Below are 21,226 nucleotides of genomic sequence, written 5' to 3' on the forward strand. Positions count from 1 at the left end.
CTGACCCCACCCCACCACCCATAACCACAGGCAAAATCTCCCCTGACTGTTATTGGTCTCTGGACTTCAGCTCTGCACTGAGGCTGGGCTGTCCTCTCTTTGATATTCCCACTTGTCTTCTCAGTGGCCTGAGGGGTGTCACCTCATGTCTCATCCCTGATGGGCCCACTGAGGCTCTGGAACTGGTGGCCTAGGAAGGGTGCAACTTGTCAAGGGCAGTTTGGAGGGGCTGATGGAGATGGGGCCCTGAGATACTGACAGATGAGTCTGAGTCTATGCTTCATCTGAACCTGGAGCAGCAACGGGGGTATCAACTTGGGGGTGGGGTTTTAGGATGGAGCCAGGGTACTCCTGAGTCACCAGAAAAATCCCCAGATTTCAAGACATCTGGGTCTGACTGGGGCTTCTGCCCCTATTGCTACATTGGGAAATTAGGGCTCCAAGACCTGTGGTGCCAAGCCCAGGACCCCAAGCAGCCTGTGGCAGGGAAGAGTGCTGAGGTTAGAAAGTGCTCAGTCAGCCATCATCTCTTAGGCAAGAGGGCCCCCTCACACCCAGGCCACTCAATTGGGTGGCCCCTCTACTCTCATAGAGCTGGTGCAGCAATGGGGGCACCCCAGACATAGCTAGAGGAGAGTTTAGGGAGCCCTGACTCCATCTCTTGGCTGATAACTAAAGTCTGTCATCATAGCAGCAGACCTTTTATTCAAGACTGGGTTTTGCCCTTGGGGGGCTGTCGTGGGTGTGTGTGTGTGTGTGTGTGTGTGTGTACAGGAGCAGGTAAGGGGTGTGTGTGTGCGTGTGTGTGTGTGTACAGGAGCAGGTAAGGGGTGTGTGTGTGTGTGTGTGTACAGGAGCAGGTAAGGGGTGTGTGTGTGTGTGTGTACAGGAGCAGGTAAGGGGTGTGTGTGTGTGTGTGTGTGTAGGAGCAGGTAAGGGGTGTGTGTGTGTGTGTGTGTACAGGAGCAGGTAAGGGGTGTGTGTGTGTGTGTGTGTGTGTACAGGAGCAGGTAAGGGGTGTGTGTGTGTGTGTGTGTGTGTGTGTGTGTGTGTGTGTACAGGAGCAGGTAAGGGGGGGACCAGCCAGGACCTAGGGCATCCCAGAAAGGCCCAGGGGCGTGACAGCAGCCAGGGATGGGGCAAACTTCTCCATGCCCAGCAGTCCAAGACCACCAATCAGCATCCCATAGCCCTGATCTGCTTTCATGATCCCCAGAAATTCAGAAAACAGGCCTCCTGCCCAATGCAATTAATAAGTTTGACCACGTCTGTTTGCAGTGGTGAGGAGGCTGGTGGGGTGGTCAAGTTAGCAAAGTCAGTGTGAGTTCCTTGGTGGCCAGTAATGAATCTGATAATCAAAGGTTTAAATTGTAGCCCCTTCTCACCTGGGCTGCAAGGGAGGTGGCAGGCATTGGGAGGTTAATTTAAGGGCCCTGCGGAGAGCTTATCCTTGACTGTGGGGCTGGCCCTTTGGTCATATGGCTTCCCATCCTCTTCTGAACACTGGCTCTGGGTTGATTGGGGAGGGGTGTGGTCCAGGGCCAATGTAAACCTAGCCCCATCCTACAGGCAACCCCACCTTCCTTTAGAGGGGAGATAGGCAGAGAAGCAGATGATCATTTATGCCAGGCTGGGTGCTGGGAAGGAGGAGACTGGGCAGCGGTGCCCAAGGAGACATAATGGAGACAGGGGGTTGCTCCTCCGTCCACCAGGTAGCTCAATTTGACCCTCCTGAGATAGCCTTTCGTAGGCTCCCTGCTCCTGGCTCACCCACCAGAGGGACCCAAGCTGACTTCCAGTCTTCTCAGCATGAAACACCCTCAGGGGTCCCCAGCACCCGTAGGATGAGGATCAGACATGATCATCATCCAGCCCATGCCCAGGGCCTTCTGTCTGCTGGCTGACCCTGGACCCATTCCTGATCGCCACATCCCCAGTGCCCTGAGTGGTGGGTGGCATGGCAGAAGGCAAGGCTCCTGCAGTGGATTTGCTGCCACTTGGGAGGACAGGGAAGAGAATAAAAGGAGTCAGGGCTGCCTTCAGGTATGGGGAGAGGACTGGTCTTATGAGATGTGAGGGGGAAAGTGAGGCTGTGGATTTAGGAAGGGTAATCAGAGAGCAGCTAGGCACTATAGGTCTGTGCTGCCCTGAGACAGAGGCCCAGGAATGATGTGCTGCCCTGAGTCAGGGAGGCTTGGATGTGAACATGGGCATCCTTGGCAGAGAAATGGGGTGACTGCAGAGTGAGTGCACACATAGAAGGGGAGATGCTAATATTAGAGGACTGGGGAGATGAGAAGCACCCCACTGGCACAGGACAGCCAGTGGGGACGGGTGAAGGTGGTGTTTGTAGGAGGAGGGAGGCATTGGCCATGCCACTTGCTGCAGGGGCCCAGGTCAAGTGAGGACTGAGAAGAGACTAGCAAGAACCAGTCCGATGGGCATTGGTCTTGGCAAGCAAGTAGTGAGGACACAGAGGTAGCAAGTTCAGATAGCAGTTCCGTAGAGCAGAGAATAGGGGTAGTACCTGGAGAGTGAAGTGAGGGTTGTTTTTACTATGGGGAAAGTAACCTCATTTTCATATGCTGGTGGGAATGATCTGGAAGACAGGGAGACATTGATGGTTCAGGAACCAGAGGGGACTAGCTATAATTTTGCCTAGAGCTGGCAGAGGGCAGGCAGGCCCAGGTGGAGGGATGCTCAGCAAGCTGTCTGTAGTAACAGGCAGCATTGCCAGGTGTCAGGGCAGATGCTGGTAGGTGGGTAACGTGGCAGTGGCATCTGTGGAAGTTCCCTTTGGATGTTTTCATTTTCTCAGAGGAAAAGGAAGCAAGGTCAGCCGCTGTGAGTGGGGATGGGGAGGAGGTGTTGGGAGGTGGAGAAGCAGCAAGTAGGTGTGAAGTCACTTTCCAGGCAAGTTGGGAAGGAAGGGAACAGGGATGTGGTGAGATTCCTGGAGGAGCAGAAATTGAGGCCCATCCACTCAGCATGCATTTTCCTGTTGTATATGATAGGTGGCCCTAAGCAGGGTGGGATTTTGCCCCATTAGTACAATAGAGAGATGGGAATGCATTCATTGGCTTCCAAGTGAGGACAAGCGAAGGGCTGTGAGCATTGGCAGCATCGATAGAATGAGGGGGCATCAGAGGGCATAAGCTGGAAAGAGAGTTAGGTGTCGGAAGTGGGATTATGGCAGGGGTCTGGCCCTGAGGAAGGCACAGTGGGCAATAAAGTTGGTCTGGGAGCTGGGCCTGATTCCTGTCCCCCACCTCCAGCACAGCAGGCCCTCCTCTTTGGTCTGCCATAGTTTCAGCAAGTGTTGGTTGTGTACTGTGTGTGCCAGGCTCAGTGCTGGGGCCCCATATTCCTCATGCTCCTGAGCCCTACTCCCAGGGCTCTGGAGCCAATGCATCACCTGTTCATCTCCTCTCTGTAGACCCTTTACTGGAGCAGGAGGGTGAGGCCTGGGTTTGGCCTGCCCTGACTCAGGTATGATATTTGAGTCATATGGCTACTCAGGGCTCAGGTTCTACATCTGAAATCCAGGTGGGATGCAGAACAGTGGGAACACTGGTGGGCCCTGACTTGCAGAGAGTAGGCATGGAGGGATGCCCAGGGATGATAGCCTGCTGTCCTAGGTGCCTCTGCCCCACCCACCCTCCTCGTACCCCCAGCTATTTATCTCTCTTCCCCTCTGGAAGTCATAGTCCTTGGGCCTTCTCCTAATGAGCCTGTTGGCAGCTCAGAGCTAGCTGTGCTCTACTGAGGCTCAGGCTTGCTAGAGGCCATGGACATGTCCAGCACATGGCCAGTTGGCCCTGCTTTGTTGCCAGTCTTGTTTCTGGCACTGGGACCCTGAGGAAGAGGAGCAGACACAGCCCCTGTACTCAGGGACAACCCTCTGCATTGTAGGACCAGGGCAGGGATAGAAAAGAAGCTGGCTCCTGGCCCAGTGAGAGGGAGTTTAGGGAGGCCTTCCTGGAGAAGGTGAACAGAGTGACAGGGAAGGGCATATTTTAAACAGGCAGCACAGTGTGCGCCTTGGTCCAGGGTGACTCTGCCACAGCCTTGTCTACCTGCCAGGGTTGGCCTGTGTTGCCCTGGCCCTGGCCACACCCTGGGTCTGCCCACTCACTGAGGTGGGCAGGACATGAAGTGCCATCTGCCAGCACATGTTCCTGCCGTGGCAGAGTAAGGGGACAGGAGAAGATGAGCAAGCTGGCTTCTCCTAAACCCCAGTCAGCAGAGCCAACTATTGAAATGTTTCCAGCTGTATCTCCTGACTCTCATCTAGGCAGGAGGGAGCAGAGGCACCAAGGGGATGGGCAAGAGACAGAAGGGGGCCCTTGATGCTGGGTGGAAAGGAGTTAACCTAGAGCTGGAGGGAGCAAGTGAGATCCTTGCAGAGGGGACACAGGGACAAAGTCACTGGGATGAGAAACTGCCCGTAGCAGGTAAAGGACGAGTAGCAATTTGGCTTTGCTGAAGCATGACTGTGGAGCCAGGCTGGGAGCAGAAGGCCAGGGAAGACAGAGGCTGTGCCCACAGATCACAGATCATGAGACACAGGCTAGAGTGGCTCTTGGGCCTTTGGCTGACCATGGGACAGTGATGCCCTCAACCTTGCCCCACCTGTCATCATAATAAGGAACTGGCAGGGCACTCTGGAAGGATGGGAGCTGCTGGCCTCCAGGGTGCCTCTCTGTCCCCCAGAAACCTCACTAGCACTCTCTGAGCCCCCAGCTTCTGTGTCCCTAGTATACCATGGAGCCGGGAAGGGTTTCCACCTGGAACTCATATGAGCTTCCTCCCCCAGGCCCAGCAGGCCCCAGGGCACACCCTGAATGTCCCAATCTCCACCCTCAACCCCAATGACCTCGTCCCCACAGCCCTCGAAGCCACTTCCTGGGGGAGGAAGGTGGACATCTGCTGACAGTGCTGTTCCCCAGCTGCCCTCTAGGATGCAAGGCTGCTATGGATAAACAGAACATGCTTCTGGCTTCTGTTGAGGTCCAGAGAGACACACAGGGCCCAGTTAGCACCTCTCCTCCATGTGAGGACACCCATGTCCACAAATGTAGCCTGGGATGACCAAGGCCAGTCTCAGGGCAGTTCAGCCTTGATGGCCCAAGCCAACCCTCTGTCCATCTATCTGCCCAGTGGCCACTAGGCCCTTCTGCCAGCAGGAGCAGGAGGGTGGCACCCTGTCTGCAGTTGGGGGTGACACCAAGACTGGTCATCCCTGTGGCTTACATGGCTCTGCAATCTCCCTCTGGGGCAATAGTTGGCTCTGCTGACTGGGGTTTAGGGGAAGCCAAGTGGGAAGCAGTTAATTCCCTTTTCTGCTGTCTCACAGAGCATGTCTACTCTCCTTTCAAAATACTTTGGCAAGTGCAGCTCTCCTACAGCAGGCACAGTGCTGGCACCAGTAGAGGGACCACTTACAGGGGTGCCAAGGAGGGGGATAGCAGCCTTAGGAAGGCCTAAAATACCTGGGTTTTGTCTCTTCTTCACCAAGACTTGCTCTGCAATCTTGGGCCTTTTGCTTAAACTCCCTGGGCCACAGTTTTTTCAACTGTAAGCTGGGAATGGGAATTTCCATCCACATGTGGTTACCTGGCTCAAAACAATTTCAGTAATGCTTAATAAATGCCCCAAGGAACCAGAGTCAGAGCCCAGTGAAGTCACAGCTCTGCCCCCAACAGGCTGTGTCTCTGAAAGTTCTGCCCCTTCCCTGGGCCTCAGTTTCCCTGTGGTTCCAAGTCTCCTTTCTACTCTGAGCTGTCACTCTACTGGAACCTCACCTTCCATGAGTGCCCCCTGGTCCTGTAGGGGTGGGGACTCATTGACAAGGGCTGGGAAGGGGGAGCCCATGGGAATTGGTGGCTTCGCTCAAGCCACTGACGACAGGCCAGTTGTTTCCAGCTGCTGTTGAAGGAAGCCCCAACTTGCCCTGTTCTCTGCTCAGGCAGAAGCACTGGGGACATTTCCTGAGAGTGGATGCTGGGACCAGAATTACAAAGTCCAATTCAACCAGAGGCCAAACCACTGCCCCATCCCACCACCCCGTCAGCCCCACAGTATTTTGGGGCCCCAGCTCCTGCTTGTCTCTGCAGATCAGCTCAGGAAATTGGGACACAGGTCCCATTTTACAGATGAGGAAACCGAGGCTCATAGAAGCAGAGATCAACAGAGAAGCTCAGAGAAGGTCCCATTTTACAGATGAGGAAACCGAGGCTCAGAGAAGCAGGGCTCACAACCCAGGCCAAGAGCTTTCCCTCAGCCCAAAAAATCCATGGTTATGGTGATTCTCTCTCATGCTCTCTCTCTTTTTTTTTTTTTTGTACCCAAATTTGATCCTTAGTACATTTTTCTGATTTTTCATCTTCACTGTAAAAAATATGACAAATCCAGAAAAGTATAAAGAAAAAATTTAAATTACCCAGTATCCCACCACTCAGACATAACAATGTTAAAGAAATTAACATTTCTTTGCTTCTATTATTGTTTGTGGCTATCTGTATGCAGTTTTTTTTTTTTAAATAGGATTATATAGCTCTTTCTCTTAACACACTCATCCGCCCGTGTCTTTAAGCATTCTTCGGAAGCCAGGTTTCTAGTGCAGCATCAGAACCTTTATTGATGGTATGAGCCCCTCTCAGCAGAGATCAGAGCTCTGGCTTTGACCCCAGGACCAGCAAAACAGCCTGAGCCTCACCACATACAAGTCTCTGCCAGTCCTTTGGCTGGTCCCCTAAGAGACTCCAGGAAGGGGACAACCAAGCAGACACATGTCTAAGGCTCCTCCAGCAGGGCAGTACCATAACAGAGCCAGGCCAGACCTATGTCCTGCCTCATATCCATCTACTGTCCCAGAGGTCCCAGGAGAGGATGAAGTGGGCCCTGGGCTCCTAACACTCACCGTGTCCCACAGCCTAGTGGATATTCCCAACTACCTCTCCATACATCAGCCATTGTGGCTTTCCAGCAAAGATGAAGGGGAGAGGGGCTGGCAGAGACTTGCTGTCCCTCTATCCTCCTGACCACTGAGCTCTGCACACCAGGACCAGTCACTAGACAGGAACACAGTGCTGTTACAGCCCTGAAAGACCCAGAACCTGCCCACCCCTGTGTCCAGTGACTGTGACCAAGGGCCAGAGGTAGACTGACTTCAGGAACTTCACCCACCCCCTGGTGGTGAGACAGGACACCAAAGAGAGGCACCAGGCAAAAGTACCATCACTGTGCTTGGACCCTTCAGTGAGGGCTGGCAGGTGCACAAGCTGGGGTCCCTTTCCCTGGTTCCTCAGCCCCCTCTGCCCCTGTTGCCTTACAGATGACAAGTTTTTGGGGATGGTGGGGACAGATTCCCCATCTCTCTTAGCCCAGCCAAGGGGCTATGGCTGTGTGCCCAATGGTGGGCCTGGTGTGGCCCTGACCCTGCCCACCCCCACCATTCTGAGCAGCTCTGTCCTCTTTGCCCACAGGCTGCGCAGCCCCTGGGTGCCCTCGTGCCTCGGGCAGCCCCGAGTCCTGCCGGGCCGATTGGCCAGGTCCTCGCCCTCGCTCTGGGACAGGTAACATACCTGTTTTCTCCCCCGACTCCTCGGTGCTTCTGCGTCTGTCCCCAGACATTCCTCCCATGTCTACATCCAACTCCTGACATGGATGGGGAGACCCAGGGAGGGAAGGTCTCCTAGGTGGGCAGCACATCATTCTCATGGTCTAGCCTTGGCCTCCGACCACTGTGGGTGATCGGAGGCCGCTTCCTCAGGTCTTATACTCAATGAGCTTGTCACTCTTCCCTGTTAGGGGCTTCCCATGGGCAAGGAGGGAACCAAGAACATACACACACAGACGTTAGGCTCGGTCCCAATTTAACTCTCCAGGATGCTTCTGGAAGCAAAGTGACCTCACCAGACAGCAGTCTCAGCAGGGCTTCCCAAGCCCCCAGGCCCAGCTCCACACCCTCCCTTTGCCTCTGTTGGGCTGTTTCTAGATGCCCGAGACCCCTGATCTAACTCTGTACCTGGCAGGCCACATCCTTACCCAGGGCAAGAGGCAGAGACTGCTGAGCTGAACCCCCAGGACTTAGTGACCTGCTGTGAGGGGCAAGGAGGGGTCACCCCGCCCACCCTAGGGTGGGAAGCATGGTTGATGTAGTCTGTTTTGGACAACTAAGTGAGAGATGCCTGAGGATTGGGTAGAGAGGTCAGTGGTCAGCTGGCATGGTAGGGGACTGTGGAGCCCAAGGAGGCCCTGACTGGAGCTGGGGAGCTGGGAAGGGTCCTTGTGTGGCTGGTAGAGGGGATTCCGCCTGAGAATGGAGGGTATTGCAAGTGCAGGCCAGGGACCCAAGGAGCAACCGGGCTAGGTCAGTGGGTCTGCAGCCTGATGGCTGAGCAGCAAAAATAGGGGGAAGACATGGTAAAGACAGGACCTGGGGTAAGTGAGCCTGGGAGTCAGCTTCTCTTTGCTTACTGTCTGTCTCGCCTGGAAGCTGCAGGCTCCCTGGGCAGGGGCCATGTTTGTCTACAGTGGCAAAACAGAATGGGAAAGGGGTACAGTGGGAAGGAGAGAGCATGACAACGAGTCTGTTTCAGGAGGATGCAGCCTAGGTTACGTCAGGAGTGGGGCAGTCTAAGTGACAGTGGGTCGAAGCCAAGCTGGGAGGAGAGTGGGGCCTGCAGTGGGGGAGGGGAAGTCACTGGCTCTGAGAGGTTCTAGTGGGAGCTGTGGGTCCGTGGGGTGCCCCATGGATACTGGGGTGATAGTACGACTGGGTGAAGGGGTACAGTGATCTGGGGGTGCAGGGCTCAGAAAAGCAAGGGCCCAGGGTATGATGATGCCTTTACTTTTGTCCCATGATGGAGACTCTGCCTGTGTCCTGTGACTGAGGGCTGTGTATAGACCTACAGGCCTTGTAGGGAACAACCAAATTCAGGGGCTGCTGCCCACCCCAGCCTGGGATACTGTGCCTGCAGTGGGGGCCCTGGATGATGTGGGAGCCCACCAGGAAGCTCATCATCCACTGGGGAGGAAAGACCTGAGACTGGCTACAGGGTACTTGAGGTGGGGCAGTCCCAGAAGGCTGCCTGGCGGAGGTAGGCTGTGAGCCTGGTCACAGCAACCAAAGCGCTCCCAGCAGGCAGACCTCAGCCAGTGGCACTTTGCCTCAAGGCTTCCCCTCTTTACTTGTTACTCCACATCCTCTTTCGGGGACTGACTCTTGGGAAGACCTGCCCTTCTCTGAGGTTCTCAAAAACGTAAGCACTCTTCATTTTTATTTATTTTTTAAAAAAATACAGACCCAGGCAGGAATCCAAGAATGCTTAATCGAGGTTTGCTGGGTAGATGCCCATGGTAACTCTCATGGTTTACTTATAAAGCCCAATACTGAAGCTAGCTCTGCCCAAGGTGACTGGGGGGAATTGTAGCCCAGGGGTAGGGGTGGGTGCTGGGTGGAAGCCTCTTGCCTACCCTGTACACCCCTCAGTCAGGTTTGAGTTGGGGAGGTCCTGAGAACAGAGGCTCTTGCCCAAGTTCCCACAGCACATCTAGGCAGAGTCAGGGTTCCTGGCCGTTCCACACCCAGGATTCCAGCATGACACCTGGGAATTTCCCTCCAGTTCCTACCCCATGGTTTGGAGTGCACACTGCCCACCCCACATCTCCCTGTTCCACAGCAAACCCACCAGAAGTTCTAGAACAGTATAGGCCCCAGATGGTCCCCTGGAGCTGTGCACTCATTCAAGGGGCCAATTGCTGGCTCATATCTCACTCTAACCCAGAAGGAGGTGGAGCCTCTGCCTTTGGGAGTACACAGTTGGTCCCCTGAGGCATGGCCACCCCTTCACCATCCCCCACCCCGACTTTTATCCAACTTTAGTTCAAGTGAATTGTTGACATGTGGCTTTGAAGTATGAATCAATCATTACTTGTCCCTGTTTCCTGAGCCTGGGGCTCCTCATCCTTAGGTGCTAGCCACCAGGAGTGCCTATTCTGTGTGGAAAATAATGGAACCTCAAGAGCTCTGTCTGGAAGGCTTCCTGGAGGAAGGGGAACTTGAGCAGGCCAGGCTTTGCTGAGTTTCCAATGCTGCATGCAACTTCGCTTGCCACCATGGTGGACACTGCCTGAGCTTGAGGCATATTGCTAACCCTCTCCTCTCCCCTGCCTAGAGAGCTGACACAGTGTGCTGGGGCCACACAGCCAGTTGGCGGGAGGGAAGTATGGTCTTAGGCATGGCACTGCTACTATGGGCCTCAGTGTCTCCACCTAGCGCTTGGAGGGGCAAGGATGAGGGCCCTGGTAAGCTGTACCATCTGGGGGAGAGGCAGGTACTGATGGGCACTGTTTGTATCAGGACCCCAACAACTGTCCCCACCACAATCACCAGGTTTTGGGGTCGATTCCTCCAAGGTGACTACATGGGAATTTACTTATGATGGTGGAGGCTAAGGAACTGCCTGGGCCAGACTGGCTCAGTGCGGAGTCCCTGCCCCCTAGGGCCGTAAGTCTCTCTAGTGACACCCCGGGGAGGGACGGGTGTGTGTGTGTGCGCGCGCGCGTGTGCGTGCGTATGTTGGCGCGGCCCAGGGCGCGCTCCAGCTGGCCCTGTGGGCCTCAGTTTCCCCCGCTCAGCGCTGCGGCCCGGTCGGCCGCCACGTGTCGTTGCAGCGCGCTGCAGGAACAGAAGGGCGAGCTGCGCAAGCGGCTGTCCTACACTACGCACAAGCTCGAGAAGCTCGAGACAGAGTTCGACTCCACGCGCCACTACCTGGAGATCGAGCTGCGGCGCGCACAGGAGGAGCTGGAGAAGGTCACAGAGAAGCTGCGCAGGTGAGGGGGCGGGGCGAGGGGCGGGGCCACTGGGAGAGCAGCCCGCAGAGCTCTGCTCCGGCTGGGGCTGTTGACGTTTCCAGCTCGGGAGTCCAAAGGCTCCAGAGGGTGAGCTCTTTCTCTAAAGTCACATTTTGTGCCAAGAGCAACCAAGGCAGGATTTAAACCCATACTGCTAGGCACTGGCTCTTCCCAGGCACGTGTTCAGAACTGGCTCCAAATCCCACTCCTTTCTTACCTTATATTTGGTGAGGCAGCAGCATGAACCTGGTCTCCAGACCTGACTGGTCTACCCTGGGTCCCTGGGTCCTGATGGGAAAAGCGATGTCCATCCCCAGAGATGAACCAAAATTTAGGGACCATTCCCTTGAGCAGTATGGGGGTTGATAAAGCTTTAAGCATAGTGTACTGGACTCCCTTAAACATCAAACTTTTCTAAAAGCATTTTTCTTCTGCACATTTAAGATAGATGCAAAGAGAATGCAAACTTTGCTGTTGCTTGGTTTGTTTTACATAAATACATAGAGTATCAGGTGGTGTGGGTAGAGCTGTTTGTCCCTCCCTGTATGGCCTGTCCTGCTGGGCTTTTGGTATGGACACCAAGCTAGGACTGTGCAGTTAGACCTCCCAGACCTCCATTAAGGTCCTAGCTCTACCATGTAAACTGCTTTAAGCATCTTCCACCTCAATTTTCCCCACTGAAAGACAGAGGCAATAGCACTGTGCATGGTTGTCTAGAGGATGGACTCAGTCCCCTTGCCACCAACAGTGGAAGCACAAAGCACCTGATTCCCCTATCCTCAACACTTGGCCCCACCTTTCCTTCCAGGCAAAGTTGAAGTGCATCTCCAGCCTCACCCTGGGACCCACCAGTCAATATTAAGACTCTTCCTGCTGATTTGCAATTGAACTAGCATATCAACCCCAAAGCCAGGCTTATAAGAACTGGCGTGTCAGGTGTGAGCAAACTGCCTCTGAGTGTGGACCCAATAGTTTCTTGTGTTCCCTTCTTATCTCCAGGGGGTCCTGGGGTGGGGAAGTGAACACCTGCCCTAATCCCTGCCCAGCCCTGCAGCCACCCTGTTGCCAGGCTACATTTTGAGAATGGGGTGTAAGCAGCAAGTCTGAAATGGGGGTGGCAGAGACTGGGGGCCCATCCCTCCCACCCAGTCATCTTTGGAGGGATGAAGGAGTCTGAGGGACAGGGAGACCAGGCCTCTACACAGGTAGCTTTAATCGGATATTTTCTGCAGAGGAGCACACATTCGACCAGGTAGGGCTGTTGGGGGCAGCTTGGGGGCTGTGTGGCTGTGACGGTGTGGGAGGGCCAGGCCTGGCACTGCAGTGACCCCATTGCCTCCTCTCCAGGATTCAGAGCAACTATATGGCTCTGCAGCGGATCAACCAGGAGCTGGAGGACAAGCTGTACCGCATGGTGAGCCTCAGTGCCCCTTGCCCTGGGCCATAGCTCTTAAAGCAAGTGGGGAAGAAGAGATGACCTAGCTGACACTCCTGGCCTGTTCAGCAGCCGGGTCACAGGTCTTGTTTCCTGACAATCTCAGCTGAGTCATCCCATCCTTTCTATTGGAATGGGAAGGTGATTTCAGGTTAAGGAAGTAGTTGCGTCCAGTGCCACCTGGTGCTGTCTGAGCAGCAGATGTGACACCCCAACCTGAGGGTTTGTGAATGGGGCTGTGGAACAGAGGACATCTCCTGGGGACAGGAATCCCAGCTCAGCCTGCCAGCCTAGGCATCCAGCCTGGAAGAACAGAGGCAGTTCAGGCCCTGGGTGAGCTCCACTCTGCCTCTTGTGGGAACCCTTCTTACTTTGAGGAATAAATACAACACTGCTCGTGCCTGGCCCCACTGGGGCTGGCAACCTCTGTGGACAAGGTCACACCACCTGCAAATAACATCAGTGGTGTTGCCTTTTTTTCTCAGTGATCAGGCTGGTAGGACCTGTGAGGGACAGGGCACAGGTTTCTGTGCCTCCCCTTCATTGGGAGAAGGAAGTTCCCTCTCTTTCTAGTTTGGTGACCAGCTTGTTTAAATTTTGAAAGTTGGAAACAAGTGTTCCATACCTGTCCATCTTCGAGGTTCTGTGAGAAAGAGGAGACAGGCAGGCCTAGGTGCTGGGCTGGCTGGACATGGACAAGTTCCCTTTCCTTTCTGGGCTTCAGTTTCCTAGTCTGTCCAGTGAGATGGACTAGGCTTTGCCGAGTACAAAGCCATCCTTCCTCTGTCCCTAGTCCAATCCCTGAGTTGCAGATGAAAAACAGTCTCAGGGAGGCAGTGACTTGCCCAAGGCCATCTGATCTGTCACTAGTAGAGCCAGGACCTGAACCTGGGTCAGTCAATGCTCTTAATCCCTGCCCCTGAAGCCCTCCAAGCACCTTGTCATTAGTAGCTTTAAGTGGCAACAGCGGTGAAGACCAGGCCTTAGTCCACCAAGAGTTGCCCACTGACCACGTCCACCCACTTTCTATGTCCCCCAGGGCCAGCATTATGAAGAAGAGAAGCGTGCACTGAGCCACGAGATTGTTGCCCTCAATAGCCACCTGCTGGAGGCCAAGGTGACCATCGACAAGCTGTCAGAGGACAACGTGAGTGCTGTGTATATTTGGCCCACAGAGGGGTACCCATGAGTGTTTTGGGAGGGCTTCCCAGGAAGCACTAGGAGTCATAGCTATTCTGACCCTCAAAGGCCCTAAGCTGAGGTACTTTGGCCCCAGCCTCAAGGGGCTGGTCCAAGGGACTGGTAGATGGACAAAGTGGTTAAGGCAAGGCTTCCTGACCCCACTCAGGACTCCTGCCTTTGGCTAGCTCCAGTGTCACATTTGTGTCTGCCTATGGAGCCTGATTTCAGGGACCCCATGGGGTGGGCTGCAATAGCCTATCATGTATTCGCTCATGTGCTTCTACTCCCTGCCAGACCCTGCCAAGCTCCAAGATTATGGTGTGAACAACACAGGCAAAAAATCAGACAACAATCCCTGACCATGTGGAGTTCACATTTGAGTGGGGAAGAGACATAGTTAACAAGATAAATACGCAAATCATATAGTGTGCCAGAAGTGCAAAACACTGCACAGAAACACAAAGCAAGGAATAGGACCAGGGCGGCCAGCTACCCTCCTGAAGATTTCAGTAGGGTGCTTCTGGAGAGACTGCTTGAGCCGAGACCTGGAGGAAGTGGGAGTGCAAGCCATGTGGGTGCCTGGGGAAGAGCATTCCTTCTGGGCGGGAGGAACCAGGCACAGAGTCATGCTGGTTAACTTGGAGAACTCCACAGAGGCCAGAGCAGTCCCTAGGGGTTCCCCAGGTCTGAGGTCAGGAAGATTAATAGGAGGACACATTGTATTAGCATCTTCAGAAAGATGGTTTTTATTCTGAGTGAAATGAGAACCATGGAAGGTTCTTGAACAGGAGTAGTGTGACTGTACTTAGAGCTTTACTGAGCTCATGTGGCTGCTATGCTGAGAAAAGACTAAGGGTGTGGTGGGGAGGCTGTGGCTCAGCAGATGAAGGTGATGGAGGTGGGGGGAGAGAGGGTCTGGTTATATTTGACAATAGAACCAATAGGATTGACCAAGATTTTGGATGTGGGGTGTGAGACAAAGAGATGAGTCCAGGCCAGCTACAGGATTCAGGGCCTAAACCAAAGGAGCCACCTGCTATGTCCAAGGGTGGGGAAGCACACAAGTCTTCAGACATCAGGCAGTTGGATGTTGGGTCTGGTGTTCAGAGTGGAGACCAGTGTCCAGGGTGGTATTTAAGCCACCGAGGGACTGAGATCACCAAGGAAGTGTGCAGAAGGCAGGGTGGAGAGGCTGAAGCACCCCTCTGAGGTTGAAGTAACAAATAGGAACCAGCAAGGACATCTGAGAGGACAGGGCCAGCAAGGGGACTGAGGGATACCAGTGTGGTAGTCTCACAAGGCACCAGCTCTCAGCACTCAGGCTGCTGTGCTATTCCTAGGAAGCCTGGGAGGCTAAGCTCCTGCCACCGTGCAGGCCAAGTTGGGGGCACCAGGCTCAGTGCAGAAGTGGGGATAGGAAGGGATGCCCATGATGTGGACAGCCTTGCCTAAACTACAGGACACCTGGCCCTGGTTGAGCTGGGACTGTGGCAGCAGCCTTTGGCCAGAACTCACGGGGGCTACACAGTGGACCCCAGGGCCTGCTGGGCAGAACCCAGGGCTGGCTGTCATAGCCCTCACTATGGGGACTACCCCTGGAGGGTGGGAGTGCAAGGCCCAGCTACAGGCACATGCAACAGAGATTTGCAAAGGCAGAACCACAACCCCTTGAATCCTACTGTTTGCATCTGTTTTCAGCTCAGAAGGCTGAGCCAGTCCCCGCCTGGATCTGGGGTCACACACCTGCCCAGATCCCTGCCCAGCCCAGCAGCCACCCTGTTGCCAGGCCATACTCTGAGAACAGGGTGTAAGCAGCAAGTCTGAGATGGGGATGGTAGGGACTGGGTGCTCATCCCTCCCACCCAGTCATCTATGGAGGGAATAAGGAATCTGAGGGACAGGGAGACCAAGCCTGGTCTGTGAGGCCTTTTTACTGCTGCTCCTACTGGGGAATGTTCCCCTCTTGGCAGGGACCCCCTCCATGTTCCAGCAGCTCCAGGTCAGGATGAGGCCCTTACTGTGCAGGTGAGAGCATAAGGCCCAAAAAGGGATAGGGTCAGGGCTGGTCCTTGTCTTGCCTGTCAGCTGCACAGCTGGCCCTGCCTACCCCTCATTGCTCCTACTGGCCACTCACCACTGGCAGGGACTTTGGCCAGGGTGAGCCACACCAAACACCTTCTCTTGTCTTTTAGGAGCTCTATAGGAAGGACTGCAATCTAGCGGCCCAGCTGCTGCAGTGTAGCCAGACCTACGGCAGGGTCCATAAGGTGTCCGAGGTAATGTGACCCCACCCCACAGCCAGGCTATCCCTCTACCATTCTGGGTTCCTTTTTTGCCAGTCCTATCCCAAGGCCACTCCCACACCCTTGGGTGAAACTGAACCCTGTCCCTTCTTACTCTTATGGTGTTCTGGCCTTTCTGATGGTGGAGAGGCTGTCCCCACACACCCCACCTCACCCAACCTTGACCTCTTAGAGCCCCCTTAGCCTTCCTGGGCTGCCCCTTCCCCTCAGTGTCCTCTGGGGGCTGGTCCCTCCTCCAAGCCCCTCATCTCCTGAGGGCTGGCATGGCACAGTGGCCCTGTGTGAGCCTCACAGGAACTTTACACTTTGGACACAACTACTGACAGTGACTGTTTCAGAGGCAACTGGCTTTAGGAAAAGCGATTTGGCCAAGGCTACAGGGTGAGCAGGTAGCAGAGCCAGGCCTCTGAACCAGGCCTGTCTGGCACCAGAGCCAGACTGGGCAGCAGCACCCTCTGCCCAAATGTGGCAGCCTGTAGAGTTGGCCCAGGGACATCCCCCACCCGCCCAGGCTACCCCTCCTCTCACATGCAGTCTCCTACCCAGGCCTCTGTCTGTGTCCCCATTCCCTGGGGCCTGGGCCATGCCTGAGACACTCACAAAATAGATCAAACAGTAGCGAGACACTCCCACATGACACCAGGTGCTCCTGCGGATACTGCAGGGCACCTGGCCTGGCCCCTTAATCTTTGTTGCATCTGTTTCTGAGTCTGTCTTATTTAGGAGCACCTGGGCAGCATGACTGGGGGGCACCCCCAAGAGATCCCATGGGCCTAGGAGAGCAGGAAATGGGGGTGCTGTAGTCCCAAGTGAGGCCCAGATCAGAGATGGGTTCTAGCTTCTCCATGGGCTCTGCTGGGCCCAGTCAGAGTGGGTTGGGGTAGGGTGGAGGAGGTGACCAGGGATCCCTAGGTGCTGACAACACCCACATTGCCGGGAGCTTGTTCAATACAGCGTCCTGAGCCTTGGCTCCCAGTGGTGTGGTTTGAGAAGCCTGGGAGGTTTCTGTTTGTCTTTCTGTCTTCCTGCCTGTGGGTCACAGTAATAGTCCTCAGCCTCTGGGCCAGTGCCGGGCCTCATACTGACTGTGACCCCTGTCCCCACCCTCCCCTCTTCCTTGCGCCGTTCCAGCTGCCCTCAGACTTCCAGGAGCGTGTGAGCCTGCACATGGAGAAGCATGGCTGCAGCCTGCCCTCCCCACTCTGCCACCCAGTCTATGCTGACAGTGTCCCCACCTGCGTCATTGCCAAGGTGTTGGAGAAGCCTGACCCTGCCAGCCTGTCCTCCCACCTGTCAGATGCCTCAGCCTGTGACCTGGCCTTCCGTGAGGGGGTTGAAAAGCCAGGCCCACGACCCCCGTATAAGGGGGACATCTACTGTAGCGACACGGCCCTCTACTGCCCGGAGGAGCGGCAGCGAGACAGGCGGCCCAGCGTGGACGCGTCTGTGACAGACGTGAGCTTCCTGAGGGCCCAGAACTCCACCGACAGCGCAGCTGAGGAAGAAGAGGAGGCTGAGGCGGCAGCCTTCCCAGCAAGCTACCGGCATGAGGCCTTTCCTGGCTATGCAGCCTCACTGCCCACGTCCAGCTCCTACTCCAGCTTCAGCGCCACATCGGAGGAGAAGGAGCATGCCCAGGCCAGCACGCTCACGGCCTCCCAGCAGGCCATCTATCTGAATAGCCGTGATGAACTCTTTGACCGCAAGCCACCCACCACCTATGAGAGCAGCCCTCGCTATGCCAAGGCCATGGCTGCAGTGGCAGCCCCACTAGAGGCTGAGGTGGCCCCAGGGTACAGGCGGACCATGTCACCGTACCCAGCGGAGACCTTCCGCTTTCCGGCCTCCCCAGGCCCCCAGCAGGCCCTGATGCCCCCAAACCTGTGGAACCTGCGGGCCAAGCCAGAGACCACTCGGCTCCCTGGGGAGAATATGAGGGGCCAGTGGCGGCCCCTAAGCGTGGAGGACATTGGCACCTATTCCTACCCAGCCAGTGCCGCAAGCCGCGCTTCTCCCGGCAGCTTCTCTGAACGCTACTACGGTAGGGGTGGGGGCAGTCCAGGCTCAAACATAGAGGGCCGCGCCAGCCCCCTCTATGCCAGCTACAAGGCTGATAGCTTCTCCGAAGGTGATGATCTTTCCCAGGGCCACCTGGGAGAGCCCTGCTTTCTGCGGCCAGGCGGTGACCTGAGCCTCAGCCCCAGCCGTTCAGCTGACCCACTGCCTGGCTACGCAGCCAGTGAGGGGGATGGAGACAGGCTCGGGGTGCAGCTGTGTGGGGCCGGCAGCAGCCCTGAGCCCGAACATGGCTCCAGGGACTCCCTGGAGCCTAGCTCCATGGAGGCTTCCCCAGAGATGCACCCTGCAGCCCGCCTCAGCCCCCAGCAGGCTTTCCCACGGACTGGTGGTTCTGGGCTGAGCCGCAAGGATAGCCTCACCAAAGCCCAGCTCTATGGAACCTTGCTTAACTGACCACCTGTGTGCAGGTCGTGGCTACAGCCCTCCACTCTATCCCCATAGTGCCCAAAGGGGTGACCTCGCTTCTTCCCAGACCCCCGTATTCCTGCCCCTTGCCCCCCAGAGAGGACTCAGGCCTCCCCAGCCGCTATTCTCCCCCAGCAGCCCAGTAGCACCTGAGAGGATCCTCTCCCCACACCGTCTTGTCCACCCCAGCTCCACTCAATGGGACTTCCACTCAATGCTTTTCACACACATCTGTCCCCAACCTGAGATGAGCATACCCCCTTTTATAAAGCCAAACTATTTTTATAGAGAAAAGGGATCTTTCTTAACGCACTTGGCTCCCAGCTCCCTGGATGGCTGCCTTGGCGTTCTCAACACAAAGCTCCTTTATTTTTCGAGTGAGGGTGTGTGGGGCCTGCGCCTCGGAAGAGAAGGACGTCATCATGTGGAGCCCAAGCTCCATGAGTGGGGAGCAGCCCCAGCAAGCCAGCGACAAGGAACCCTGAAGTTCTGTCCACAAACAGGAACTGAAATAAATTAGAGGACACAAAACGTTTTTAAAAATCTTATTTTTCACAGTCTGGACAATACACCACCCTAACCTCTTCCATAGTCTGTAGTCCTGAGTGGGGCCGGGATGTTGTCCCAGTACAGCCGGTGCTCCTCCCCTGCCCCCGAGTCCTGCTCCCACACCGTCTTACTCTACCTCAGATGTAATGAGGCCCTCTGATTCCTGGTTTCTGTCGCTTGCATTCGTGTCGTCTGTGATGCATGCCCTGTCTCAGTTAGTGCTGTATTTTGCAATCATCAATAAAAGACACCAGTGGAGAGCATTTGGGTTTGGGTTGTTTCTTCGCCCCCTGCCTTGGTCTCAGGAACATGTGGCCCTTGTGTCTGTCCCTCATCTCTGCTCTCTGTGGCCAAGGGGAGCTCCTTCACCACCCTTGACACCCCCTCCCAGCTTCTGGGTTACTGCCTGGGGTTTGGAATTCTCCCACTTTTCTTAACCCACAAACCAGTACTGTTGCTCTGCTATACAGTGTCCTTCATGTTTCCCACATCTTTACTGCCTCATCCTTCTTGCACCTCAGACTTGACTTTTGTTTCTTTTAGTGTGGGACTGCTGGGGTGACAGCTTTTAGTTTTTATTTCCCCGAAAGTGTTTTTCTTTTGCCCCTTTCTTGAAAGGTATTTTTGTAGAGAATGGGATGTTTGCAGGTGATCGCTTTCCAGCAGTACACAGGAGATGCTGCTCAGTGTCCCCTGACTTCCTGTTAGTATCAGAAACTATCAGGCGTCATTAGCTTGGGGGCTGTTCCTTTGATAGAAGGAAAACAACTTTTTTAGAGACAAAGTCTCACTTTGTCACCCTTGGTAGAGTGCTGTGGCATCACAGCTCACAGCAACCTCCAGCTCTTGGGCTTAGGTGATTCTCTTGCCTCAGCCTCCTGAGTAGCTGGGACTACAGGCACTCGCCACAATGTCTGGCTATTTTTTGTTGCAGTTTGGCTGGGGCCGGGTTCAAACCCATCACCCTCAGTATATGGGGCCGGCGCCCTACGCACTGAGCCACAGGCACTGCTCGAAAACAACTTTTTTAAAGATCTTTTTAACTTTGGCTTTCTGCAGTTTTCCCTGAGGTGTGTCTGGGTGTGAATTTCCTTCTCAGGATTCACAGGGAGTCTTACTTCTGTGGATTGATCTATTTCGTCAGTTCTACAAAGTTCTCCAGTATTCCCAAGTATTATTTTTCAGAAAGTATTTCTCTGCCCATTCTGTGCCTCTAGGACTACCATCCCAGGCCCTAGCAGACCCTCTGATGGTAGCCTCTGTATCTGTTGCTTTGTTTTCTATATTTCCCAATGACTGTCTCCCTCTGCTACAAACTGCATGACTTGTCTTCCATTTCCCCAATTCTCTTCTACTGTGTCTATTCAGTTCTCAAACACAGGCGCTGAGTTGTTTTTTTGTTTTTTTTGAGACCGAGCCTCAAGCTGTCGCCCTGGGTAGAGTGCTGTAGCATCACAGCTCACAGCAATCTCCAACTCCTGGGCTAAAGCGATTCTCCTACCTCTGCCTCCCAAGTAGCTGGGATTACAGACACCTGCCACAACACCTGGCTATTTTTTTGGTTGCAGCCATCATTGTTGTTTGACAGGCCCAGGCTGGATTAGAACCCGCCAGCTCAGGTGTATGTGGATGGTGCCTCAGCCACTTGAGCCACAGGTGCCAACCCACAGGTGCTGAGTTTTTAATTTCAGTTATTGTTTTACATTTCTAGAGGTTCTATTTACTTGTTTTACAAATTCATTGTGCTTTTTACTGTAGTTTCCTATTCCCTGGAGATGTTTGGGGAAAAGGTTGTTTTTGTTTTTGAGAAAGGGTCTCACTCTATTACCCAGGCTGGAGGTGGGAGTACAGAGGTATGATCTCAGTTCACTGTAACCTCAAACTCCTAGGCTCAAGTGATCCTCCTGCCTTAGCCTCTCAAAGTTCTGGGATTACAGGCATGAGCCACCACACACAACCTAACCATAGTGGACACAGCTGTCCCATGATCTGGTACTTCCCAGCAGGTGAAATCTGTGTAGATCTTTCTCTTGGTTCATGCCCCAGTTGCCGTGTTTCAATGAGTGCCTAGTTCTCTCTGACACATGCCCATTCATGCCCTTGAAGATGTACTTGTGGGCATTTGGCAGGGCCTAGGATGGAGGCCCCTTTCCCTAGCAGGCTTTTATTTCTGCTTCTTCCAGGTGGCCAGGGGCACTTCCCATTGGGGACTGCCTGAACCCGGCTTTATGCCCTTCCAGCTCTGTGTAACTCCAGGAGATTCTGCCTCTTGTTAGGGAACCCCAAGGAGGGTTGGGCATCAGGAGGGGCTCCCCAGCACCCCTGCACTTCACCTGCTTCTGCAGAAGAGGCCAGAACTAGCCGAACTTCATCTTCTCCAAAAGTAGATGCTATACCAGGAAGCGGCCTA

At 54.7% G+C, this 21,226-nt stretch overlaps 1 protein-coding gene and 1 long non-coding RNA gene across 13 annotated transcripts in view; both read left to right on the forward strand.

Annotated features, from left to right (window-relative positions):
- The window catches only part of BEGAIN (brain enriched guanylate kinase associated), a 43,143-nt gene extending 21,917 nt beyond the window's left edge, over window positions 1-21,226 (forward strand). For 6 of the 12 annotated variants that reach the window (XM_053602880.1, XM_053602879.1, XM_053602883.1 and 3 more), the window contains 6 exons: window positions 7,488-7,577; window positions 10,681-10,842; window positions 12,211-12,277; window positions 13,338-13,445; window positions 15,673-15,756; window positions 16,915-21,226. In XM_053602880.1, coding sequence (XP_053458855.1) covers window positions 7,488-7,577; window positions 10,681-10,842; window positions 12,211-12,277; window positions 13,338-13,445; window positions 15,673-15,756; window positions 16,915-18,255 — 1,852 coding nt within the window. In that variant the 3' untranslated portion in view covers window positions 18,256-21,226. The remainder of the gene's footprint in view (window positions 1-7,487; window positions 7,578-10,680; window positions 10,843-12,210; window positions 12,278-13,337; window positions 13,446-15,672; window positions 15,757-16,914) is intronic. The other 6 variants (XM_053602887.1, XM_053602882.1, XM_053602888.1 and 3 more) reach the window with 3 other exon arrangements.
- LOC128594249 (uncharacterized) lies at window positions 648-7,091 on the forward strand. Its single transcript, XR_008382521.1, has 3 exons — window positions 648-760; window positions 964-1,010; window positions 1,068-7,091. It is a non-coding gene; the product is annotated as an uncharacterized LOC128594249 (long non-coding RNA).

The sequence above is a fragment of the Nycticebus coucang genome, chromosome 9 (genome assembly GCF_027406575.1).
Source record: "Nycticebus coucang isolate mNycCou1 chromosome 9, mNycCou1.pri, whole genome shotgun sequence".
Classification (NCBI taxonomy): Eukaryota; Metazoa; Chordata; class Mammalia; order Primates; family Lorisidae; genus Nycticebus; species Nycticebus coucang.